We start from the raw sequence: 26,739 nt of genomic DNA on the forward strand, positions 1-26,739 counted from the left end.
ATAAGGAAAATTTTATTTTCTTTTGCTGCATGAAAATAATTTTGCATTTTTTTCCCTCCTTGCAGTCTGTTCAAATCCCTCATATTCTCTTTTCTAGTTCTGCTTATTCAGGGAAATTTCTGGAAAAGTGCCCTGGTAAGGTCAATTAAAAACATATCCCCAGCTGTAGGTAGAAAGCAGGAGCGTAACTTTTCTAATGGTTGGAGAAGGGCTTGAACAAGGACTTGAAAGGAAAGGATGTTTGGGGATAGGGTATTTATCAAAGGAAAGGGAAAGAATTTTGCCACTTAGGTGTCTCTGTGACCTTGGGCAATGCACTTGGTCTGTTCAGCCATAGTTTCCTCAACTTTTGAATAAATAAATAGTATCCATTTCAGAGGTTTGTCTTAGGGTTTAATTGAAAGTACTTGGTTCATAGGAGGTTAATAAATAAAATGAAATTTCTATGTGGGTCTCTTTGTTCCCGCATCATGGAAAAAATGGCTAGGTGCATTTTCACAAATTTAGGCCAAATGCTTGTGGTGATAACTTAAAATACAGATTTGTGGCACAATACTTAAGGGGGATTGGAAGAGGATAGCCAGAAACGGGCAGTCATATTCCAGAGTTTCTGATTCTGAGACAGACAAAGAGGTCAGCTGGGGGACTACATACACACATTAAGAAGTGGTGGAAAGAGAAGATAAGCAACAGTTTCACATATGGGCCCCACAGAGAAATGTAAGAACAGACAACCTAATTGCAGGCATTGACTTGCAACTGAGCTGCTTGTCACCTGGGCAACACTATTTTGCTATATCCAGGATGATTAACAGTAGGGATTTATTTATTCAGTTATGGTTAATGATTCTTCTAAGCAACAGTGGGTAAATCAGTTAAAACTAACATTAGTTACCATTTATTGGGTAATTACTATGTTCCAGACCATGTGCCAAGTGTATTATGTATGTCATCTCATGTAATTCCACAATCATTCTATGAGGTATATACCATTACAAATCCCACTTTATAGATGAGGAAATTGAGATTTAGAGAGATTAAGTAATTTGTCCAAGATTACACAGCTGCCCCAAATGGTGAGCCCAAGCACTTTGACTTAACTATGCTTTCATCTACTACACAAAACTGAATTTCCCCCTTTTAAATTTATATTCTAATCACTATCTTCCAGGGTGATTTGACTAATTCTAATTACATTTACAAAGAATTTAACAAGAAGTTTCCCAATTACTAAGATATAAAAAGTATAATTGTAAAGGTTAAAATGAGAAGAGAATCAGTGTTCTATTTAATTTTCTCTTTGATAAGGAAAAGTAATGCGAAACATTTCCCATATTTCTATAAAGAAAGATACTATACCTCAAAATAATTCAAGGTCAAAGGTGTTGGGGTTAAGCCTAAACAGGATGTTATGAAGTCACTTAATATTGTCCTTTTCAAGTAATGTTGATATTATTAAGAAGTTTCTGTCTCTGGAAATTGCATCAGAGTAAGGGCATATTCTTTCATTTTATTCATTCAGTAAATATTGATTAAACATCTACTCATGTACTATTCAATATTGGCAATATTCAGAAAGGCACAGTCCCTGCACTCAAGGAGGTCATAGTCTGGTGATGACAGTGGGCAAGCAAGTGCTATAATAAAGCACAAGGTCCTGGGGCAGAGGGGTTAGCCCTCAACAGATAGGTAGCTAAAGGAAAGCTGGTGCAGGGAGAATCAGGTAGAAACTAAGTGCCTAGGGTTCAAGGGAGAATGAATAAATACTTCCCTCACCAACAATAAAAAATACAATTCTGTTCAACATTTATAATCTTGATTATATTATTTCAGGTTAGCGAAGGTCTTTCTAAGCATAATAAAGAAGGAACCACAAACAAAATGATTTATAGATGTGATTACAAAAAAAAAAGAATTAGAAATATCTATAGATTGAAAATAGAATAAATAAAATTAAAAATCAAATGACAAGCTTGTAAACTGATCTGCACCGTCAGGATTGATATTTTTAGTATAAACTACATTTATAAACAAATAATCTTATAAATCAAATCCCTTTACTGGGCTATGAGAGAGGATGTTTTTAAAGCATGTTGCCAATGTCCTTGTGGAAGAAGAAAAAGAACAAACAATTCTCAAAAGAATTACAAGTTGCCTCAATAGTAATGGAAATTACAAATAGTACAAAATTGGGATAGTTTTTTCAAATATTAATTTCCTAATGATTAAGTGATTGGTAATATCCAGTATTGAAGAGGAGAGGATGAAGGAAAGGAGCACTACCATTTACTACAGGTTCAGATTAAGTAGTTTCATCCTACTTAGAGGGCAGTTTGACAATTTGTATCAGGAGCTTAGTTTCCTTCTGTCACAGAAATTTTATTTCCAGTACTTCATTCAAAGGAAACAAATAATCAGAAGTCTGTGAAAAATTGTATGTAAGGGCTGCATTGCTGAAGTGTTTATAATAGCAAAATATTGGAAATCATGTTGGTTAAGTAATTATGTTATGTCCTTATAGACTGCTGTCCTGTCATTAGACACTGGATTGTAGAAAACTTTTAAAGAAGATATTAGAATATGTGCATAATGAATTAAGTGGAAAAAAAAGGTTACTATATTATAATTTTTGTGTGTGTTTAAAATATTGGAAAGACATGCATTGAAATGTTTACAGTGTCTCTCTTAATTTGTTAATACTGCAGGTGAGTTTTTTCTTCTTTGTGCTCTTCGTGTTTTCCACATTTTCTGTAATAAACATCATTTTAGTCAGAAAAAATATGATTTTAAAAATATTGGATTTATAAATTGGAGCGACCGTATGAGCCACTTAGCAGGTGTATTTCATTTTAATTCATGTAATTAAATGAATTATAATAATTAAGAATTTTAATAGACCCTTTCTTTATTACCCTGGTCTTTCTCTCTAATCTGTACTTTTATCAAAGAAAACGTCAGTGATATTTGTTAAGCAGTGTCTACATATTAAGATTCATAGTAAGCAATGTTGAACTTTCTTCCAATGTAATTCTTTTCTGTTATTCATAAAAAATATCAGTGTAATTATTTTTATCCAGTGATCAGAATAAAAAGATATGGGCTTAAATTATAGTAAGAGAATTATTTAGAGAGATGTGAAGTGTTTTTTTTTTTTAATTTTCAAAGTAAATAATCACTAAATAGTGTTACCAAGAAAAATCTCTTCATTCTCTATGTTATCTAAAAATGGGATAGAAAATTGTCAGGTTTAGAAGAATTTACCTGTTTGTCTACACTGAAGCAGAATCATTTGATTCAGTAACCTCTTGCTACTTCTTACAATTTTACGATTTTATAGAAAGAAAATATTTTCTTTTTTTTGTAGCTAGAATAATGAAAAATATTTCCTGGTATAATGCTTTATAAAGTTATTGACTCAAATGAAGTCTCTCAGTACATCTTTTGTGTAAAGTCTGAGATACATTAGTATTCAGAGGTTTGACAGTTATGACAACTGTTATGTTCTTCCACTTATTTTTTCTCTAAATTTTCTAGGTAAAACTGTTTCTGTAATCAAAGCTGTATTTTGAAGAATTGTGTTTTGGAACTGTTTCTTTAATGTTAAGGAAAAGAAATGTTTTTAGGTCAGAACAGACTACAGTGTCTCTTTGGTTGCTTTCATGCCCTTTCTTTTCTCTTCCACTCTCAAATAAATAATAATTTATTCACAATTTTGTTAATATAATTTGGTGGTTGGCTTCATTAATTGGGAAAGAAGGAAAAATTGTGAAAATGAATACAATGACTATTGTCTTACAGATTATTTTCTAGTGATAAAAATTTGGAAATGTTATTCTCTTAAAAATATGATCTTTCTAGATACTTTAGTATATTTCTTAATGCCTTTTCATTCTAAAATTTTCTGCTAATTAAATCAGCATGTTAACGGGCAAAAAAAACAATGTAGTAAGCACAGCAGGTCCTTGGCAAAATCGTGAGGTAAACCAAATATATTTTTGGAATGTTCACTTGTTCACCTTTACTTTTGGTGCATTTCTGCCTAGATTCTTTCTTTTTTTTTTTTTTAAATCTGCTGGGAGAACTTTGTGCTCCCAGATTCCTTAAAACTTTCTTGTCTTCCAAAGAAGGTAGTGGATTCATGGCATAAACTAATCTTCCAAATGAATTTAAAAGTTCTAGCTAGGTAATGTGATTTCTTAATTCAGCAAAATAGTTTACGGGCCTTGAGACATGACAGCTAACGCTGAAAATTTTGGGCACTGTTGGCCTTTCTCCTGTGTCTTCTCATATCACAGCATGTGAGCCTGCCCAATCTGTGTCGCTCTGTTTCCAAGTCCACTCATACAGAACCTTGCTTATTTGGTGTCCTTTTGTACCATGGCAGATGCCGTTTGGATTTGAAAGGTCTGGGATCGATACCATAGAATGAATTTTCCTAGTCTGGAATTCAAAAGAGGTTATGACCACACATTGCAAAAGTTATATGAACTTTATGACTTTTTATAAATTAGCAATATCAGAGACTGTAAAGTTTTTATGCAGATATACAGAATTATAAAATTAGATCATTATTTAAAGAAAATATGTAGGAATAATTAGATGTTGTGGTACATTTCCCCTGGGCTGGAATTTTGAATACTGAACATTTTTTATTCATTTTGTTGTGAGAAAAATATTCCTTTTTCTTCATTTTAATAGGATTTTGTTACAGTGAGTAGCACTACAAGTGTTTGAAAAAATAAGATAGTAAGAATGCCTTATGAGAATTAGGCTTTAAAACCAACACTTACTGCATAAAGATATGGGGAGCATTTATTTAAAGAGACCAAATGACTCCCAAGCCTGCAAAAGTTCATTTAAAGCATTTTGAATATTAACATTGTGAAAGAAAGGAGGTAGGAAAGATTAGTCAGAAGCAAGAAGAGCAGGGACGAAAGAAGTGCCTGGGATAAGCAGTGATAGGATCCTTCAAGTCCAGTGTAGGGAATTGAGTGCTTGACCTATCTAATCCTTCTAATGAACTATCTAGATATAGATGGCAAGTCTTTAGCTGGTACAATCAAATATTTGAATCTTATCAGTAACACGTCTGGATTTGATGTTACCCTTACTAAACAAACTTCTAATTACATTTGGCTTTCCTTGGTGCTATGCTGGAGAGAAGGAATCAGTAACCTTAGCAACCATGTATTAAAAATTAATAAATCTTGGTGATCTAAGAACATTGTATTTCTTAGGGCGCAGAGGGAAATGCTCAAAACGTGCACATTCACTAAAGTAATGCCAATTGTTGCGGACTCTTGAGAGACAGCTGGCTCTTCCAGTCACAGCCCCTATTCTTCTGTTACTCACCTTACCTACATTCTCCAATAATTTTGTTTATAACACGTGTGTCATTGAGACATATTGTTTATGGCATGTGACCTAATAGCTGTTTAGTATAAAGAAATCAGAATTATGGGGTCAGGGGAACAGATTATTTAAACTGGGAATTAACGATGGAAAAACCTCCACAAGAGGAACTTTAAACTCCCCCATGTTTTCTTTTCCCAACATACTTCAAGCTTCCTGAGAGCAGAGACCAAATTTTACTTCTTTTAGCTCTCAGTGTTTTAAAGCAGCACAACACAAAATTGTCTAATGAATAAAATTCAGAAACTACAGCAGGTTGTTAAAAGTAAAAGAGGAATAGAGACTTTCAGTTTCTGTATGCACTTTTTTTTTTTAAAGAAAGGAATTTATTTTAGAAAGAAAGGGGAGGGGAAAACCATGGTATGGACCAAGGCTTTTAATGGATAAATTTGGAGGCATAACAAGCTATTCTTTTGGTGGCTAGTAGCCAGAATAATTCAGATTCTTGTTTGATTTATGTTCTGTGAAAGAAGCATGTTTGATATGAGTTTGCTAGTTCACCTAATTAATTTAAAACAGGATTTAAAACCTTCTTAACCTAATTTAAAACTTGAAAGATAACCATCAGTCAACAGAAAATGAATCAAGTTGCAGAATTGCTCTTTGAGATGAACATTAACTCATCTCATTCTGTCAGTATTTTATGCTTCTAACACAGGTAATTATTTTAGCTTTAAATTACTGCTGGATGTAAATAGAATTGAGATAGATTGTTTCAAAAATCTTAGTATGTCAACATTGAATAATATTTTATATTTCTGTGTCCTGTAGTCAAAATCATAGTGGTCTTTAGGCAAAGTTTCAATAATCCGTTTAATTAACTGTGTGTCCATACCCTGCAAAAACAACAACAAAAAAACTGAATGTAAAATTGTAACTAATCAAATATTTGTGTATGTGAATACGATGTAGTAGTTACTTTTTGTCCTCAAAGTAATAACAGTAAGATATCTGGAGTTCAATAAAATGGAGATGAATAAGTATTGTAAGTTTAAATACAAAGAATCCAAGAATCCTAAAGTCAGTTGAGTAGAGAAGAGATTATTCTTCTTCCTTACCTTATTTCTGTGTTTCTGAAGTCTCTGCCATTTATCATTGAGTAAAACTGATTTTTGGGATACTTATGATCAGCATTTATTTTAAACATTATTTACAAATTGATCCTTGTGGCTGATGTTTCATTCATAGCACTTAATTTGCTCTTATATACCCAATAATGGTTGTTCCTGAAAGGAAAGAGAGAGTAGTGTTGGTGATTTTTAAATTTCATTTTCTGGATGTCTAGTATCTAATTTCATTTTCAACCTTCAGGAGGTGTGTGTTATTGGACAGAAAACTTCCCTGGCCACTTCCTCAATCTAAAGTCCTAATGATAACAACTATGAGCAGTTTAATGTGGTTCCTTGAGGACATTTACCTGTACATTTATAATTATGTTTAACAAAACATTCATTAATTAACATTTAGAGTTCTTCCAATATTTTGTTATTATAAATACTGTTTCCATAAACATTATACTCATATTTTTTGCTCTTGTCCATTAGGGTATTTTTATAGAATAAATTCCAAAGAGTTAAATTTTTAAAAATATTATAGCACTCTTTACAGTCAGGCTTAAGAAGCACTCTTCCATTGAATTTAAGAGCTTCTTAATAGACTAATTCCTGCATTCTACAACCACAGCACTAAAAGAGAACAAAAATCCAATGGAACAAATATTTGGTGACAGCAAATTACAGGGTATATTAATTTCCTAGGGCTGCCATAACAAAGTACCACAAACTTGGTAGCTTAAAATAATGGAAATCTATTGTGTCACCATTCTGGAGGCTGGAAGTCTGAAATCAAGTTGTCAGCAGGGACTTGCCAAAGCCTGTAGGGGAGAGTCCTTCCCTTACTCAACATTCCTTGGCTTGTGGAGGCATCACTCCAATTTTTGCCTCCTCCATCCTCACAGGGCCTTTTCCCTAGTGTCTGTGAGTGTCCATATTTCCCTCTTCTTATAAGAACACCAGTCATATTGGGTTAGGGACCCACCCTCCTCCAGTATGACCTCATCTTAATTTCAGTAATTTCATCTGCAATGACCTATTTCCAAATATGGTCACACTTTGAGGTTCAGGGATTTAGAACTTAAGCATATCTTTTTTGGGGGATGCAATTAATACACAGCTACCTGACCTTAACGATATTTCCCTTGTTTGAGTCATCTCTGAAACTGCTCTTCTGTTAGCTGTATGAGTACCAGTTTCTTAACAACCATCCTCTGTAGAAAGATGTATCTTGGTGGCCTGAAAAATGGCAATTGCACTTCCTTCTTCCACTGATTCAATAAATATTTTCAAATACATGTTAAGTTCAGGGAACTATATTAGGTGCTATGAATCCTACATGGATTTTTGCTTTAAGGAACCTAATAATTGAAAACGACAGAAAAGGTAAAGCCCTATGTAACTTCAAAGAAAGAGCAAATGTTTCAGAGAGGTAAGGAAGGAAAGTTGAGGATTAGTTAAAAGATATGTGAGACTTGGAGTAGAACCAAAAGGCCGTGATCAGGGAATGTTTCATGGAAGATGGTTTTTGGTTTTTGTTAGATTTGATAAATAGATTACCTGTGGAGACGAGGGAGAAAAGCATGCATTCTAACAACAACACCAACAACATTTCTTAAACACTTATGTCGTAGGCAGGCACTGTGTGACTTAGGAAGTTCATATTTTTAATTCATCTAATCCTTATGGAACACTATTAGATATGTATTTCCATTTTACAGATAAGAAACTGAGGTCCATAGAAGTATTGTAGCTTGTAGAATGTCCTGCAATTAATAATGGCAGAACCGATATCTGAAACAAGATCCAGATATAATAGCATGAGCAAAGATAGAGGCCTTAAAATACATAATCTTTATTGGGGATGGTGAGCTGTTGGGTTTGGGTGGAGTACCAGAGGAAAGAGAGTATTGGTTAATAATATTGGAAAAGTCTTTCAGGGTCAGATCATGGAGGTCATCAAATGCTAAGATAGTGTATTTGCAGAGAATTTTGGACTAGATAGTAACATGGGAGTTTTGGATAGGTCAAAAACAATGATGAATAGAAAAACTTTGCAGGATTTGGTAATCAGATGGTCATTAGTATAGCAACCACCTTTGTTCAGTAATTAACCTATGACAGGATTATGAGTCATCGATAATGGCAAATGCTGCCAAGGTTGAGAATAATAAGGGCAGAGAAATGGACATTGAAGTGGCAAGCGGAAAGTACTGGTACTCCTGTTATGTAATTTCCTCCCTACCTTGAGTTATTAACTTTTTAAATGATCCATTGATTCTTCTGTCCATAGTGGAGGTGATGATGATGATGATGATGATAGCTAGATAGCTAGATAGATAGATAGATAGATATTCAGCTTATATGTGCTGGACTGTGCTGATTGCCTTATGTATACTATTTTATTTAACGTTCTAGACAATTTTGTGAGGTAGTTAATATTATTAATGGTATTTTACAGATGAGAAAACTGAGGTGAGGAGCTTAAACAGCTTGCTCATGGTTATTACTAGCTGGTGAATCCAAGATTTAATCAAAGTTTGTCTGACTCCAAAGTCACTGTAGTACAAAAGTTTTGTTATATCCCTGAACTAATATTATTTTGGTAAGCATATTCTGCTGATCTAGGCCTGGAATATCTAGATTGTCATCTTTAGATCTTGGAAACTTTCACTCAAATATGTATATACTTCTGATTGTGCTGTACTCTTATTTTATGCAGTTGGTTTTCTTTTCTGTCTTTTCCTTTTAACTTTTATCTTTTTAAAAATATTATACCAAGCCAATCTTTCCTGGACTGATAATAGCAAACATTTATTCAGCAATCATTCTGTGCCAGGCACTGCTTTAACTTTTTCTTACGTATTCATCACATTTAATCATTGCAACAATCTTAACAAGGATTTTTACATATCATCATTTTACATATGAGGAAACTTGAGTCAGAGAGGGTACATAGTGACCCCAAGGTCACAGAGTCAAGATTTGATCTGAGTAATCTGTCTCAATAGCCTCTGTTTTTTTAATTCAATTTTATTGAGATATATTCATACACCATACAATAATCCAAAATGTACATTTGTTCACCATATCATCATATAGTTGTGCATTCATCACACCAGTCTATTTTTTGAACATTTTCTTTGTACCAGAAAAAGTGAAAATAAGAATAAAAAATTGAAGAACACGCAAAACACTCCCCCCAACCCTATTTTTCATTTAGTTTTTTGTCCCCATTTTTTTCTACTCATCCATTCATACATTGGGTAAAGGGAGTGTGATCCATAAGGCTTTCACAATCACACTGTCACCTCTTGTAAGCTACATTGAATAGCCTCTGTTTTTAACCACAGACCTCTGAGTTCTTTTTTTTTTTTAAATTCAGTTTTATTGAGATATACTCACATACCATACAATCATCCGTGGTGTACAATCAACTGTTAAAGTACCATCATATAGTTGTGCATTTATCACCCCAATCTATTTTTTGAACATTTTCCTTATACCAGAAAGAATAAAAATAAGAATAAAAAATAAAAGTAAAAAAGAACACCCAGATTATCTCCCTCCACCCTATTTTTCATTTAGTTTTTGTCCCTATTTTTCTACTCATCCATCCATACACTGGATAAAGGAAGTGTGATCCACAAGGCTTTCACAATCACACTGTCACCCCTTGTGAGCTACATTGCTATGCAGTTGTCTTTAAGAGTCAAGGCTACTGGGTTGCAGTTTGACAGTTTCAAGTATTTACTTCTAGCTATTCCAATGCATTAAAACCTAAAAAGGGTTATCTATATAGTGCATAACAGTGCCCACCAAAGTGATCTCTCAACTCAGTTTGGAATCTCTCAGTCACTGAAACTTTATTTTGTTTCATTCCGCATCTCCCTTTTGGTCAAGAAGATGTTCTCAGTCCCACAATGCCGGGTCCAGATTCATCACCGGGAGTCATATCCTGTGTTGTCAGGGAGATTTACACTCTTGGGAGTCAGATCCCATGTAGGGGCGGAGGGCAGTGAGTTCACCTGCTGTGTTGGCTTAGCTAGAGAGAGAGGGCCACATCTGAGCAACAAAGAGGCACTCAGGGAGAGACTCTTAGGCACAATTATAAGCAGGATTAGCCTCTCCTTTGCAGTAACGAGCTTCCTAAGGGCAAGCCGCAAGATAGAGGGCTCAGCATACCAAACCACCAATCCTCAGTGTTTGTGAGAACATCAGCAACAGTCCAGGTGAAGAAGTCCAGCACTTCTGCATTTTCCCCCAGCTCCTCAGGGGGGCCCTGAATATATATTTTTATTCCCTCTGAGTTCTTTTGCCTAATAGGTATGTTAGTACATATTAGAGGTATTTTAATTATTTTCCTTTCAGTTGTTTTTGTTATAAAATTATACTTATTTATTATCAGTGATTCAGTCTACATTAGAATTAAAATAGACAAACCTGTCTCCTGTTTTCCATAACTACCACTTTAAGTACAATTTTAGTATTGCTAGGATTGCATTTTAATGATAGCTGAATCTGTCAGAAAATTTCACTCAAAAGATCATCATTTTATTGATTTTGTCAACAGTGAATACTTTTAAGGTTAGACACATTTTGAATTTGTATTTATGGTTTTTTTTTTTCCATTTTCTTAGGACAGGAATGGTAACCAGAGAGAGTAAGAATAAACGAAAAATATTATCTTTACACAAGATATTTTGGTGGCTTGGTGTTCTCCTGAGAGGTTTCTTGGTTGAAGGTATATTTGATAGTCAGTAGAGAGGTTTTCCCAGGTTCAAAAAATCTGTATTTCTGTTTGCATGAGTGAAATAGCACTGCCCTGGGTGAATGACATCCTGTCTGTCAGTTCACTCACTTCAGAGATGTCATACAAAAAAGATGAAGACTAAACACACATTTATAATTGCATTGGTTTTGAATTAGTCACCTTTGCTAACTTTTAGTAACTTCTGTTCAAAAGGTTGTTTTGCCTTACAATCCTAGACACATTCACTATATCTTTGTATATGAACATAGAAGCATATTCTAGATTATTGTTAGAAAACTTAAAAAGATAACTCTGTTTGGTTTAATTATCCATAATTTAAGCCTCTGTCTAAATGTATGTCTAGTTTTCTTTTTTAATTTCATATTAACTTATTGAGACTGTTATTCCACACAAAGACTGGGTGATAATACCCAGTTTTGACAAGAGACTGGGGAAACAAATAATTTTTGTTGGAGAATCTAAATAGATATAAGCCCTCTGGAGGGTAAGGCGGCAATTTTTATCCAAAGCCTCAAAAATGTTCATATCCTTTGATCCACTATAGGAGTTTATCATAAGGAAATATTCAGACGATGTGTGTAAGACTGAGTACACAAAGATGTTCATGACAGTGTTATGTACAATATTTATAATATTTGAAAGTGAAAAAAAAAACTGTCTAAGAATAAAGGATTGATTAAATAGAGTACCTCTATTTGAATAGAATACCACTTAGCCATTAAGCATTATGTTGTCAAAAAACACTTACTGACATTAGGAAATGTTCATAATATGATACTAGGTAGAGATGAATAATTTAATATAATTTTAAGTGTATGTTAATTAAAATACTAGAAGTAAAATAATAATGGTTATTTTGGAATAATGGAATTTTATAAGTGATCCCCTCACCTTCTGTTTTTTTTTTTCTGAGTTATCTGTATAGAGCATGAATTATTTTGTAACAGGTATTAAAAGTTATACAAATACAAAGTCAGTATTATTCAATAAATTGTTACACCTTTTATTTTTCTCTATTTTGTGATCCACTTTACAGTTTTACTAAAAAAACTAGTAGAATGAGGATGAAATTTGGAAAAAAAATGGAATTTGTTGATACCTTGAGTTAAAAAAAAGACATGATATGTCATTGAGGTTTGATATTGTCCTTGAGGTTTGATATTGTCATTAGTATATTGAAAAATACTTTCCTTTTACATATTTATACACATAAAGGCTTTTTTAAATGTATAGATACTTCCTCTGAGCTGAACCTTTGGATTATGGCATCCACAACATTTATTCCATCAGGCAGCAGTGAATATATATCATAATAACTAGGATTTCAATGGGAATGATCAGTTTTTTCACCAACTATGAGGTCTGAGTTTCCTCATTAGTAATGGTTATCTCTTGGTGATCTATGCCCTCAACTTCAACCATATTTCTTGTATAAATGACGAATAAGACTGTTTTCACCATTTCTCAAAAAGGGGAGTAGGTACTCTCTAGTATTCTAAAGTGATTCCCATTGTCCTGCTGCTTGTAAAAATCACCTTAGATCAAATCACAATGCAAAAGATTTTGAAGACCTTAGTTAGATAAATAGCCGGTGACACAAAGTCATGCACACACTTCTTTCAATTTTTTTTCATATAACGCTAAAACTGGTGTGAGAGCTAATTTTCCAAAAAAACAGTCTGTACCAGCTTTAACGCAATATAAGTAGTGTGAAAATAAACAATCACATGTACACTTTATGTGTTAGGCAAGGCACATGAAGAATGATTTTTAAAGTATAGATAGTATAATAGAAGTAGATTTGAATATTTTCAAGAAATTAGGGCAGAAGTATGAGGAAAACATTAGAAAGACAAATTTGAGGCACAATTTTTAGTGAAAAGGGGAAGCACATTAGAAACCAGAATATATGCTTTTAAAAAACTTAAATACTCCTTAGAAACTGTTTCTTATTTTTATAAGAAAAATATGAAATACATAGGTATATATTTATGAGATGAGTTATATTGGGGCCATCTTTTAAAATTTCTGTATTTTGCTATTTTTTTCAGTGTATATTTTAAATAGAGAGATTGTACTGCATAAATATGTTGTGGTTCTGTTTCCATATCATAATCTATTATGATACACATTTCCCTGTGTCATTAATATATTTCATTGATAATATTCAGTGGTTACATAGCATTTTATTTTTGGTGTATCATAATTTAGGTAACCTTTCTCTTATTGTTGTTCCTATTTTTTCCCTTCTTCTAAATAATATAGCAATGAACATATTTGTACATAAAACTTAATCTTCATTTTAGATGATTTCCTTCAGACAGGTTCTCCAAATTGGAAATACTGAGACAAAGAATTGAATATCTTTAAGGATCTTAATACATTTTGCCAAACTACTTTGCAAAATTGAACTAATTTACACTTCCTTTAGTAGTAGTGGATGAAACAAAATGAAGTACTTAGGTTTGCAGAAGCAGTTTCTGAACTAAGCCATCTTTAAATAAAAATAAAAAATAAATGCTTTGTGAAAAATTAACTACTATGAAAGACATGATTTTATGGTATTATTTTTCTGAAGTGTTCACTATGTTTCTTAACCCAACAAAAATATAGGAAACAATATTAAAAAGGATGTTATTTTAATTATTAAAGATAAAGTATATACAAAGATAAAATTGAAAGACAAATTGATTTATATTGGGGAAAACTTTGAAACCAGGAGATAGGATTTCTGAATTCTGGCCTTGACTCTGCTAACTGACCTTGGATAAGTCACTTAATTTTTCTAAGGTTAAGTTACCTTAAATGTAAAATGAGAGCATTGGATTACATGGTCCCTGAGAGATGAAAAACAAAAAGATAAACATATATAATATTATAAAGCTCTTGCTGTTTTTAAGATGCTAATCATTTTTTTTATTTGAGATGTTCTGGTGTTCAGCAAATCATTAAATAGATAAAATTACTTTTGATTTGTACTTTGCACCCTTTTGGTTCTCTCCTTATTCAGTTCAGGGATTTTTTCTGCTATATTTAAGGTGTTCTTCATTCCTTTCTATAAAACTTTTGTCATGTAGTCTTGTTAAGAAAAGTGTAGAGGCATTCTGATTTACTGTTGTGAGTATATATGAATGATACTGCTATTAATAACATTTGGATGAATAAATATTTTTCTTCACATAACAAGTCACTTAAAAAATAGGTGTTATGGTTAGCCCATGCAAAATTACCATTAAGTAGGTCAAATAAAAGATTATAAATAAAATAATTTTCTGGTTTAATATGATTTTATCAAACATAGTAGAGAGATTAAGAGCTTTTTGCACTCTGGGTTTGGTATTTTAATTGCAAAAGATCAATTGTGTTGGCAAGAAAATACTGAGAAAATGTAAATGATACATGCTAATTAATAATGTCCAGAGAAGGAGTAAGACAAAGTTTGTGCTGGTCAACAAAGACGGTGGTGTAAGATGGTCCAGGGTGCCATTTCCCACAGAATCTTTGAACAACTAGTGAAAACTGGCAGAGAACATCTTCCTCAAAGTTCCTGAAAACAGTTAGAGGGTTGCAGTAATTGGGTGTTTGCCGAATCAAGAAAATACAGCTTTAAAAACAGCAGGAGAAGCTCATTCCGCCCTTGCTGGTCCCTTCTGTATCCCCTCCCTGAGGTGGTGTGGAGCCAGATGGCACTCCCATTTTTGTAGGTGCCTTGCTCTGTTCTGGTGGGAATAGAGTAACTCCTAAGCACATACTTTGGAGCCTGTGTGTAAGGGCAATTTATCAGACGGCAGCCTGAAGACTGAACCAGGAATTTTGCCTTGGGTTCACTCTCCCAGAACTTGCCCTGCAGGCAGAAGCAGCTTGTGAACAGCTAAAGCAGAGTAAGAAACAATTAAGTCAAAGTGGCCTGGGGTAAAGGATCACCTGCTTTAAATCATACAACAGAGCACCCCCAAGGATAAGTCTATTTAATAGAGAGTAGAGGGGGCATGTGAATTCTTGCAAATGGAAATTCCTAAAGCCAAGAGCAAGCACAAGCCCAGGATAAGAAGTAGGCTCAGAAAAGATGGAAAGGACCCTGCACTTCATATTTGCCTCAGAGTGATCTTCTTGATAGAGGGCCCAAACTCAGAAGGAGAGCACCAGCCAATGCAGAGCCAATTTGCAAAGAAAATGAAAGGTGGTTTTTTTTGCATTGGTTTGTTTGTTTTGTTTCCTGGCACTTAAGGAAATCTCTAACATATCCCTAGTTGGATACAAACTTTAAGGAACAGGCAGACCAGGGAATAAATCCCAGAGTTAACACTTTAAATTATTAAAATGTAGTGTGCAACAAAAGATTACAAGACAAACAAAGATGTAATAAATGGTGGCTCAGCCAAGAGAACAAGATAAAAACCCAGAAACCATCAATGTAGAAGACCAGACTTTGGACATTCTGGACAAAGACTTAAAAAAAAATGATCCTTAATATGCTCAAGGAGATAAAAGGAGAACACTGAGAAAGAACAAAAGGATATCAGGAAAACAGTGAATGAAAAGTTTGTTATTCTCAATAAAGAGACAGAAATTTTATAAAGGAACCAAACAAATCCTGGAGTTGAAGATAGTGATAAGCGAAATGAAAGATTCCATAGAGGGTTTCAACAGAAGACTGGAGCTGACAGAAGAAAGAAAATATATGAAAAATGTATACTGAAAGAAATAAAAAGGGACTCAGAATGGTACAATACAAAGAAGTCAAATAAATATGAAAGTTGGCATTAATGGAAGACTTGAGGTAAAAAAGGTATAATACTTACAAAGACTAAAGAGTAAAATGGCAGAAGAAAGTCTTGCATTATCGGTAGTGACTTTAAATGTAAATGGATTACTCTCTCCAGGCATAAGGCAGTGATTGGCAAAATGGATAAAAAGTATGACCCAACTATATGCTGTATACAAGAGATTCACCTTAAATTCAAAGACACAAGTATGAAATGAATGGATACAAATATTACCAAAAGAGAGGTGGGGGAGCTAAACTACTATCAGATAAAATAGACTTTAAGTCGAAAACTATATTGTGAAAAGAAAGTAAGTAAAAATTTAATGATATAGGGCTCAATTCTTACAAGAAGGCACAATAGTTATAAATATGTATGCATATAATGGCAGAGCCCCAAATATATGTGGCAAATATTGACCTATTTGAAGGGAGAAGTAGATGGTTCTATTAAAAACAGGAAACTCCAGTACCACTTCCAATAATGTATAGAACATCTAAACAAAAGATCAATAGGGAAATAGATGACCTGAATAATACTATAAACCAACTAAACATAACCAACATTTTTAGAACACTTTACACAATAGCAGGAGAATATATATTTTTCTCTAGTGCACATGGATCATTCTCCAGTATAGACTATATATTAGGTCACAAAACAAGTCTCAATTTAAATTTAAAAAATTTGAAATTTTATAGTTTATCTTCCCCAGTCACAATAGAATGAAGTTAGAAATCAATAACAAAGGGAGAACTGGAAAATTCACAAATATGTGGAAATTAAACAATGCACTATTAAACAAACTATTGGAAATCACAAGGGAATTATGAAATACCTCAAGGCAAATGGAATTGAAAACACAATATAACGTAACTTATAGGATGCAACAAAGGCATTGCTGAAAGGGAAAGTTTTATGTCTAAATGCTTACATTAAAAAAGAAGAAAGATCTCATATCAGGGCTTAACCTTACAATTGAAGGATCTAAGAAAAGAAGAACAAACTAAACCCAAAGTGAGCAGAAGGGAAAAAAAGATTAAGAGGAGATGAACGAAATAAAAAAAAAAAAAAAAATAATAGAATCAACAAAGCCAAAAGTTGATTCTTGGAGAAGACCAATACAATTGACAAACCTTTAGCCTGACTGACCAAGAGAAAAGGAGATGCAAATAACTAAAATAAAAAATGAAAGGGTGACATTACCATTGAGCTTACAGAAATAAAAAGGATTATAAGAGGATACATGAAAAATTGGATGCAAACAAATTAGATAACCTGGATGAACTGGACAAATTCCTAGAAACACAGAAACTACTTACACTGACTCAAGAAGAAATAGAAGATCATAACAGACCAATAGTAAGTAAAGAGATTGAGATAGTAATCAAAAACCTGAAGACAAAGAAAAACTCAATGCCAAATGGCTTCACAGGTGAATTTCACCAAACATTCCAAGAATTAATACTAATCCTGCTTAAACTCTTCAAAAAAATTGAAAGGGAGGGAACATTCCCTAACCCATTCTATAAGGGCAACATCACCCTCATACCAAAGCCAGATAAAGATACCACATGAAAATAAAATTACAGATGAATATCCCTTATGAATATAGATGTAAAATTCTCAACAAAATACTAACAAAATGAATCCAACAGCAAATTAAAAGAATTATAGACCATGATCAACTGGGATTTATCCCAAGTATGCCCAGGTGTTTCAACATAAAATCAATTACTGTAATGTACCACATTACTAGAATATAGGGGAAAAAACAACATGATCATCTCAATTGATGCAGAAAAGGTATTTGGCAAAATTTACCACCCCTCTTTGTAAAGCACTTAGAAAACTAGGAATAGAAGGAAACTTCCTCAACATAATAAAGGACATACATACAAAACCACCAGTAACATCATAGTAAATGGTGAAAGACTAAAAGCTTTCCCTCTAGGAACAGTAACAAGACAAGGATACCCACTGTCACCACTGTTATTCAACATTTCACTGGAAGTTCTGGCAAGAGCTGTTAGGCAAGAGACAGAAAAAAAACCAAACCAAAACAAAACAAAAAAACCAAATACAACACATCCAAATTGGAAAGGAAGAAGTAAAACTTTCCCTACTTGCACATGACATGATACTATATATAAAAAATCCTGAAAAGCTTCTAGAGATAATAAACAAATTCAGCAAAGTGGTGAGGAACATGCTCAACATGCAAAAATCAGGACTATTTCTGTACACTAAGAGCAAACAGTCTAAGGAGGAAATCAAGAAAAATTCTACAAGTGTTGGACAGGATGTGGAGAAATAGAAACACTCATTCTTGTTGATGGGAATGTAAAATGGTGCAGCCACTGTGGAAGATAGATTGGCAGTGTCTCAGAAAGTTAAATATAGAATTACCATATGAATCAGCAATCCTACTTCTAGGTATATACCCAAAAGAATTGAAAGCAGGGACTCGAATACATATTATTAGCACACTGATGTTCATAGCAGTGTTATTTGTAACTGCCAAAATATGGAAGCAACCCAAGTGCCCAACAACAGACAAATGGATAAATAAAATGTGATATATACATAGAATGGAATATTACTCAGCAAAAAAAGGATGACATACTGACACATGCAACCACATGGATGAACCTTGAAGATATTATGTTGAGTGAAATATGCCAGACACAAAAGTATAAACACTGTATGATCTTACTGATGTGAAATAATTAGAATAAGCAAATTCATTGAGTCAGAAACTAGAATACAGGTTACTAGTGCCTGGGGTAGTGGTAGGAAGTGTAGAATTGATGCTTAATTGGTACAGAGTTTCTGGTTGGGGTAATGGAAAAGTTTTGGTAGTGGATGGTGGTGGTGGTAGCACAACATTTTGAATGTAATTAAGACCTCTGAATGTGTTTAAAAGAAGAAATATTATGTTAAATATATGTTACTGGAATAAAAATTAAAAAAAACCTCTTAAGACTGTACAACACAGTGCATTCTAATGTACTATGGCCTATAGTTAGTAGTACAATTATAATAATATCCTTTCATTAATTGTGACAGAGGTACCACACTAATACAAAGTATTAATAATAGGGAAAAGTGTGTGTGTGTATATATGGGTGGGTGGATGGGTGGGTGAGTATGTGTAGGATATGGGAACTCTATATTTCCTGCATGATTTTTCTGTAAATCTATAACTTCTCTAATAAAAACAAAACAAAACAAAGTTTGTACCATGTTGTAACAATATTATCTGAAAGAAAAGTGCAATTTTTGTTTACTTCAGATGTGCACATTATGAAAGGACACAAAAGGAATGTAAATATGAGTCTTCCTTCTCAAGGTTTTTTTTTTTTGCTAGTTTATAAAAACTAAACATATGCACATGAAATGGAAAATAATAATACATTAGGACACGTGATGAAGGTGTATTGATTGTCAAAATGAGATCTGTTTGTAATGATATAGATTAGGAATTTTTAGGAATATAGGAGAGTAGGAATTTCTCTCTCCCTCTTCTCTCACATTCAACCCCCAAACCTATCCCTTTTAACTAAGAAGTATATCTGAAATCTATTCATTTCTGTTCATTCCTACTGTAACTACTTTTGTTCAGACATCATCATCCCTTGCCTGTACTTGTGTAACGGCCACTTGTCTCTCTTCTCTAGTTTTAATGTAACTCAGTAGATTCTTCACACTGTAGCCAGGATAATCTAAAACTACAAAACTGATTATATCAATGGCTTCTCATTCCCTTAAGTATAAGCTCAAACTCTTTAAATGACTCCTGAGCTTCCCATGAGGGGTCTTGGTTTACCGTTCCAGCCTTGCCTAGTCACACTATCATTGCACTTTATGTTCTAACCATGCTGTACATACTATTCCTTGAATATGACTTGCTCAGAACTTTCTCTGTTTTAATAGTGCTTCCTTAGAGAGATCCTTTCTGATCCCTAGATTAGGGTAGGATGTCCTGCTATCGTTCTCATATCTACTTTTAATGCTTCCATCATAACAAAGCATAGGTTTAATGACCTTCTTTATGTGATGGAAAGTTTTCTGTTATTTGACACAGCATCCCTAGCACTTTTAGAATAGCTGGCACACAAAGGATGCTTAATAGATATATTCTACATGAAAGAATGGATGATTATAGAGAAAGGTCAATAAGACCTAGGACAGTCTTATTGAGAAGATAGATCTTAAAGACTGAGCACTTTTTTGATCACAATAAGAGGGTAAATACTGCATAGATAAACTACATTTGTCTGCATATGGTTTTTCATCTAGGTGTGTGTTATTTTATACGTATAGCCAAAATACCAAACCCTACATCTGAACTTTTGGATAGTGTGGACCAATTACTAAAAAAGCCCAATTCCTTAAGATTCATTTTGACTAGTCTCCACAATAATATCTATTATGCTCATGAAGTGTTGTCAGTGATGGAGGGCAAATTCTACTAATTTCTTAGTCTGCATTTATCTAAAACATTTTTGTGGTATGGGCCTGCAGCTATCATTAAATGTCAGTTAGTGAAACAAACAAACAGACGAAGGTACCCAGTGTTCTTTTTTACTTCAATTGCTCTTTTTCACTTTAATTATTATTCTTGTTATTTTTGTGTGTGTGCTAATGAAGGTGTCAGGGATTGATGTAGGTGATGAATGTATGGCTATGTGATGGTACTGTGAAAAATCGAATGTACAATTTGTTTTGTATGACTGCGTGATGTGTGAATATATCTCAATAAAATGAAGATTTAAAAAAAAGATATCATAAGAGCTCAATTAAAAAAAATGTCAGTTTATTTTATAGGTATATAGATAAAGTGTTCAGGGCATCATTAATTCATGTTGTACATATGTGAAGGCTGTTTTAAGGTAATATGCTGCACTTGGTGTCCTAATTTTGAATTTAGTTCAATAGACTTTAATTTTAGTCTATTTTTAGTTTCTGTTTTATTTATTTCTAAAACACAATCTTTTGTCCCATGGCAAAGAGAAAGCATTTTCAATTATTATTTTAGAAGATATTAGTTCTCTATTATCAGACTACTTCGTCAGTTTTAAAATTTCCTGAGCTGGCTATGCTGCGGCAAAAGAAAGCATTACAAGAACTGTGGTGAATATGAGTAAGACACAATAAAAGTTTACAATAACAATGTAATAATTTACATAAGTTTTATTCTTAGATTTAACCATACAGTTTTGGAATTTGATAACGGCATGTTGTCTTTTTCATGTTAAGCTCCGTAGAAAAACATGGTGAATAAAAATATAAAAGTTAACTTAGATTTGGAGCATGTTGATCTGAAGTATATGTAATAAAAATGAAGTTCATGAAAATAAATGAATATGTACTTATTATCTATTTGCATATTATATACTGTTATTAAAGATTGCCAGAGTAAAGAGTCTTTAATCCTGCATTAGGGCTTCTAATTTTGATGGGTTGGATGTGTGACACATGGTTTGGAGAGAGAGAAGTTTCCTCTAAAACGAGAGTGCAATTACGCTTGTTAAATCATTATACTAAAGCTTAGTTGTGTACAGAGAAAACTGCCTAATAATTAAGAATTGACATTTTAACATGATATTTGCAACAGACACACTTAATTAAATAGAACATTGCTTAATTTTGAAGGATCAACAAAAAATTAAACTCTTCTTGGCAAGTGGAATTTTTATAGTAGCAGAAGTGGAAACCTGAAGGATGTGGCTCATTCCCTGTTTGGATGAATCAGAATTGCTCTAAGCAGTGAGCTTTCTGTTTTCAGACAGCATCAGCAGCATCAGCAAATACAACTGTGTCAGCCTCCCTTAATATGGGGCATTTGTAACTGCACAGGGGAGATGATAAACAGTAGATGAGATGTGATATCCTGATGATGGCTTAAACAGACACTGATGGACAGATCTGCTATTTGATATTTTCTTCACTAGCCCTGAAGATGCTGAGAGATAAAGACTCGTTATTTTTTGTAAGACAATAAATGCAATCTTTAGGGGTTTCTGGGGATAGAGAGGTCATGCAGTCTGGAACCTGTGAGCCTTTCCAATCTCTAAATCATCAGGTATGACCTCATGAATTATGATGATACTATTAGAATGTAGAGTTGTGTTTTCTAGGTCTTAATCGTTTAGAATGTATTAATCAATGTTATTGCTTATTCTCAGATTTTCTTTAGGCTATTTGAACAAGTAATATTTACAGTAGTAGATAAAGAATATGAATTTTAGAAGTGCATGTGTGCATGTTTACTTTAGCTTTTTTTGTGGGGAGTGGGGAGTAAGGGAAGAGATTCTTTGTATGTGATTAAAAGCAAGTTTGGGGGCTCTATGGATTTTTCCAGATTATGCCTGTTTAGAGTCAAGCTGCATCTTTTATTTAGAATGGCGAAAACGGAATAAATTGATCAAACCGATAAGGGTATAACACAACTAGCTCTTTATATATAGGGACATATTAGAATTTTTATCTGCAATTTCTTAAGCAGAGAAATATATGTTGCTACCTTTGTGATGGCAACACATAGCAATAAAAGTTTGAAGAGCAGAACCTTGTTTATCAGCATCTGGAATATAAACTAATTTCCTGATATTTATAGTGCAGTATCTGAGCATTTTTAAAAGGCATTGGTTTCAGTCCTTTCTCAGACCTATTGAAATGCTGATACTCTTGGTGATTTTAATGTAGAAAACTGCTAAGGCATTGCTTATAAATGAAACCAGGCTTCAAATCTGTTTTTCACAAAAAAAGCTTGTGACATTTAAGCTTGTTAAAGATATTTTGACCTAGAGAGATTTGTCGTTTGCTCACTTTCATTTTCAAACTGAAAAGACGACTATATTAAGCTTGTTAACTATAAAGAGTAGAAAATTGTCACAGTGAAGGATTTGAATTTATATATCCATTTCGTCCCCAAATTCTGCTATTTATGTTAAGCTCTTTTTGCCTATCAGGTTATAATGCATTTAATTTTGAATTGTTATAGCAAATCCTCAGAATTACATACTTAGTTAAGACTCCTTGTGTTTGACATTCAGATTTTGAAGGAAATACATTTTCTTTATTTTTTATATTACACATAATTCTTCCTCAATTTTAGAAAACTTGTAAGATATTTGACCAGATTTTTAACATTAACTGAGAAAAAAAAAAAGAGGTAAAATCTTTCCCCATTTCTCAACAGAGAGATAGTTTATCTTCATGATTCTATAATATGATTAAGATTTAATGCCTCATCAGGTTGAAATGACACACTATTAAAAATGAATATGTTTGCCAAAAGACTGAAGAAGTCTGAAACAGTGAATTGATGCAGTTAAGGGGTCAGTTTCTCCTTTTTAATTAAAAACACATTGAAAAAAATTCTACCTACTGATATTGGTTATAATTTATATGTTATTCAGGCTACTTAGCCAGCTTATATTATTAGTAGGGAAGATTGCCATATTTTTAAGCTTGATTAGTTTAGAATGATTTGAATATATCTTTTAGTTGCTACAAAACCTGTTTAATCTGTTAGAATTTATTTCCAGTATTTGCATGTATTAGTCACTGTGAGTACATTCTGTTTCTTGGCACTGCTTTGGGATTCCTCTACATATTGTTTTCACAGCATTTTGTAATTTTTCACTGTATTTATGACATTTTCAAAAGAACCAAACCATAAAAAATTTGTGTTTAGTTTCATTTAATGACAATTAAATCAGGATACCTCAATAATTTTGTAAGATGAAAATTTTTTCTTAGAACTGTCATTTCATTTACAAATTGGAGAGAAATTTCTCTCTATTGCTGTGTCAAAATATATTAAAAAAGTAAAGACAGACTGGAATGTAGCAGACATTTAAATTTAATGTCAATCTTCTTGTGCTGCAAGATGACCTTAACCTTTTGAGTCATGAAATTGATTGTAAGCCTGCCCATTAACGATCGGTCTTCTTTTTACAATGGTTGCCTCTGTGTACTACCTTACGCATACATTTCCTTTTATATCAAATTTCCAAAAATAAGCTGTCTATAAGCAACTATTTGAGTAATTCTCCAATAGAGTAAACACTATATGAAAGCAGATCATTTGCAAGATACTGTATTTGATGATGTGAAGAATACAGAAAAGAAAATGTTTCCTGCTTTCAAGAAGCTTATGAGTAAATGTACACAATGAGATAAGCTCACATTTTGGATTGACTTTTCAAAGATTGTATGCTGCAATTAGTTTTAACTTCATTTATAAACTGATGTTCAAGTTTTGCATGAGTTATATAATTCTTTTTCTCATGTAAATTTCTTGATATTGGAGAAATTAGAGGTTGGATCAAACTGTATGATCAAGCATTCTGTAATTTTATTGAAAAGAGCATTACATTCTTTTAGAATGCCCAATTTATTGCACCAGGACATTATAAACTGTGAATCAATAAAATAGCTTTGTATGTTTTGTAAGTCATAGTTGTCAGTTTGTTTTGAGAATGGAAGAGAACCTAGCCTACAGGTTGGAGGCACAAGCAGGGACCTCAAGAATCAACTCAAAACAGGGATGTGAACAATCAGCTTAATTACAGACTTAAGTATGGATAATTAAGTATTAAGGAAGGGGGTTTTGAACTCATAAGGATTAAACTTTGGAAATAAAGGGTAGCAAATATGGGAGTATCTGAGGCTTTCTAGGTTGTTTAGGGTAGTCCTTTGAATAAAATGGGGGGTGGGGATGGGAATAGCATTCACCTAAGTCTCTGAGAATAGGAGCTGGAGGAGCTATTATGCAAGTAGGACTTAACCAACTTGGATTTGGCATATATATATATATATATATATATATATATATATATATATATATCAGTATGCTGATTGAAAGCAGTAGGGTTAGGGTAGAGAGAGGGGTGGTAGAGTAGATGCAAAATCCTTGTAGCCACAGACTCTCAAACAGGGGGATGCTGACCAGTAGTGCCTCCCAAATGCCTGGTAACTCTTATTAGGGCAGTAGAAAGTTGATTTACAAATTTCTTCTGGCTTGTAACAGCTGGCTGCACTAAGAGACTGTATAGTGTGGTGGTTAAGCATAAGGACTCTAGAGCCACATCTATTGGGTTCAAATTTTAGCTATACCACTTACTAGCTGGATGCTCTTGGGTGAGTTACTTAACCTTTCTGATCCTGTTTCCTCATATGTAAGATAGGATAATAATAGTACCTATCTCAAAGAGTTGTGAAGATTAAGTTAATTCTTGTATATAAAGCACTTGTTAAAGTACCTAGAATATAACAAGCACTGTAGTTGTTGACAGATGTTATATACATTCTAAGAGCTAGGATATGCTGTGACAGGCAGGCCTTGTTAACAGTAGTCAAGTAGTTTAGTTTTGTTGCCTTTCCTTCACTCACCTTACCAAATAAGAAATTCAGCCAAAAACATATGCTATACAAATGCAAACAAAGAACAACATGCTACATCTGATTAAATTCCAACATTTACTGACAATAATAATTGTGGCTTGATGAAAAACTTCATGTTGAAAGGCTTTTGCATCTGCTTATTAGGCTGATTTAAATTTCTATTAGGATTCTAAGTGTCTAGATCCTTTGCTGTCCTATATTATACCGACTACTTCATTCATGACAGAAAGATTACTAGGCCTTTGGGAAAATTTAACAGTAATGTCAGGTCTTTTTTGGTTAGAGTTTCAGATTGAAATTAAGGGGTAAAATCAAAGTTTAAAGAACTTAATAGGGATTAGTTACATAGCTTGGATTTACTAATCTGAGTTGTTTTCTTAATCATCAAAAAAATTTCATTGAAAGTTAAACACAACTTTTGTTTTACCAAGTATATTTATTAATAAATACTTTCATTTTAGATTAAAGACTAAAATGCAGTATGTTGTGAATACAATACTATATATACAAATAGAACAATTCAAGTTCTTATTTAATAGTTCCTATTTAATATTTTGAATCTCTGGTGTTTATAAATGTAAAAACATCTATATGCTTAAAAATTGTAATTAAACTCTTAAGTACAACTGAGTAATTTGATGTTTGTATGAAATTTAAATGCTTAGGTGTTACATTTTGTGACACCTCTGAATTTCAGTTCTCCTCTCTTGAGCAGTGTTCTCAGTCTGCAGCTATTTTCAAAAAACTGGCACAGCATCAGTGAATTTCAGGATAATGCAATTGGTTAAAACAAACGTACAAATACCCACAGTGTGCTGTGAAGCACAGCACTGGGCAAGGATATAAAGACCAATAGGTCCTTGTTTCCAGGAAGTCACAGGTAGTGAGTCATAAACACTAAATACAAGTAACTACAACAATATGAGAAGGTAGTGAGTGCCATCGAGATTCAAAAGAGGGATGAAAGGGGTGCAGTTTGCTCTGCTGTAGTTCAGTGGGCAGAATAATTCAGACTGAGTTGAGAGGAGGGACAAGTTAGATGGGGAATCCAGAGAAGGAACAGGCTAGACGGGGAATCAGGCAAGTGTGGGAAAGGTAGTGTCTAAGGTACCTTGAGGATTGGCAAGGTGAAGGAAAGGTCATTTTAGGCAGAGGAGACATGAGAATAGGTTGGGAAGCAGAAAGCAAATATGTTTGGGGAATACCGAACAGTCCATTTTGGCTTTAGCCAAGTGGAGTAATTTGAACTATCATAGCAAAGGTTTGCTGGCACTAGACAGTAGAGAGTCTTGAATGTTAGGTTACGATTTCTAAACTG

The 26,739-nt window shown here is 33.3% G+C and overlaps 1 protein-coding gene across 8 annotated transcripts in view; it reads left to right on the forward strand.

Annotated features, from left to right (window-relative positions):
• Window positions 1–26,739, forward strand: part of SLC4A10 (solute carrier family 4 member 10) — a 385,140-nt gene that overhangs the window by 72,534 nt on the left and 285,867 nt on the right. For 3 of the 8 annotated variants that reach the window (XM_037848896.1, XM_037848898.1, XM_037848899.1), the window contains exon 1: window positions 21,964–22,092. The exons of 1 other annotated variant lie outside the window; for it this stretch is intronic. In XM_037848896.1, the coding sequence (XP_037704824.1) occupies window positions 22,012–22,092 (81 nt within the window). In that variant the 5' untranslated portion in view covers window positions 21,964–22,011. Of the gene's footprint in view, window positions 1–21,962; window positions 22,093–26,739 lie in introns of those variants that run through there. 4 more of the 8 variants (XM_037848892.1, XM_037848897.1, XM_037848900.1 and 1 more) reach the window with 3 other exon arrangements.

Source organism: Choloepus didactylus, chromosome 9, assembly GCF_015220235.1.
Source record: "Choloepus didactylus isolate mChoDid1 chromosome 9, mChoDid1.pri, whole genome shotgun sequence".
NCBI lineage: Eukaryota > Metazoa > Chordata > Mammalia > Pilosa > Megalonychidae > Choloepus > Choloepus didactylus.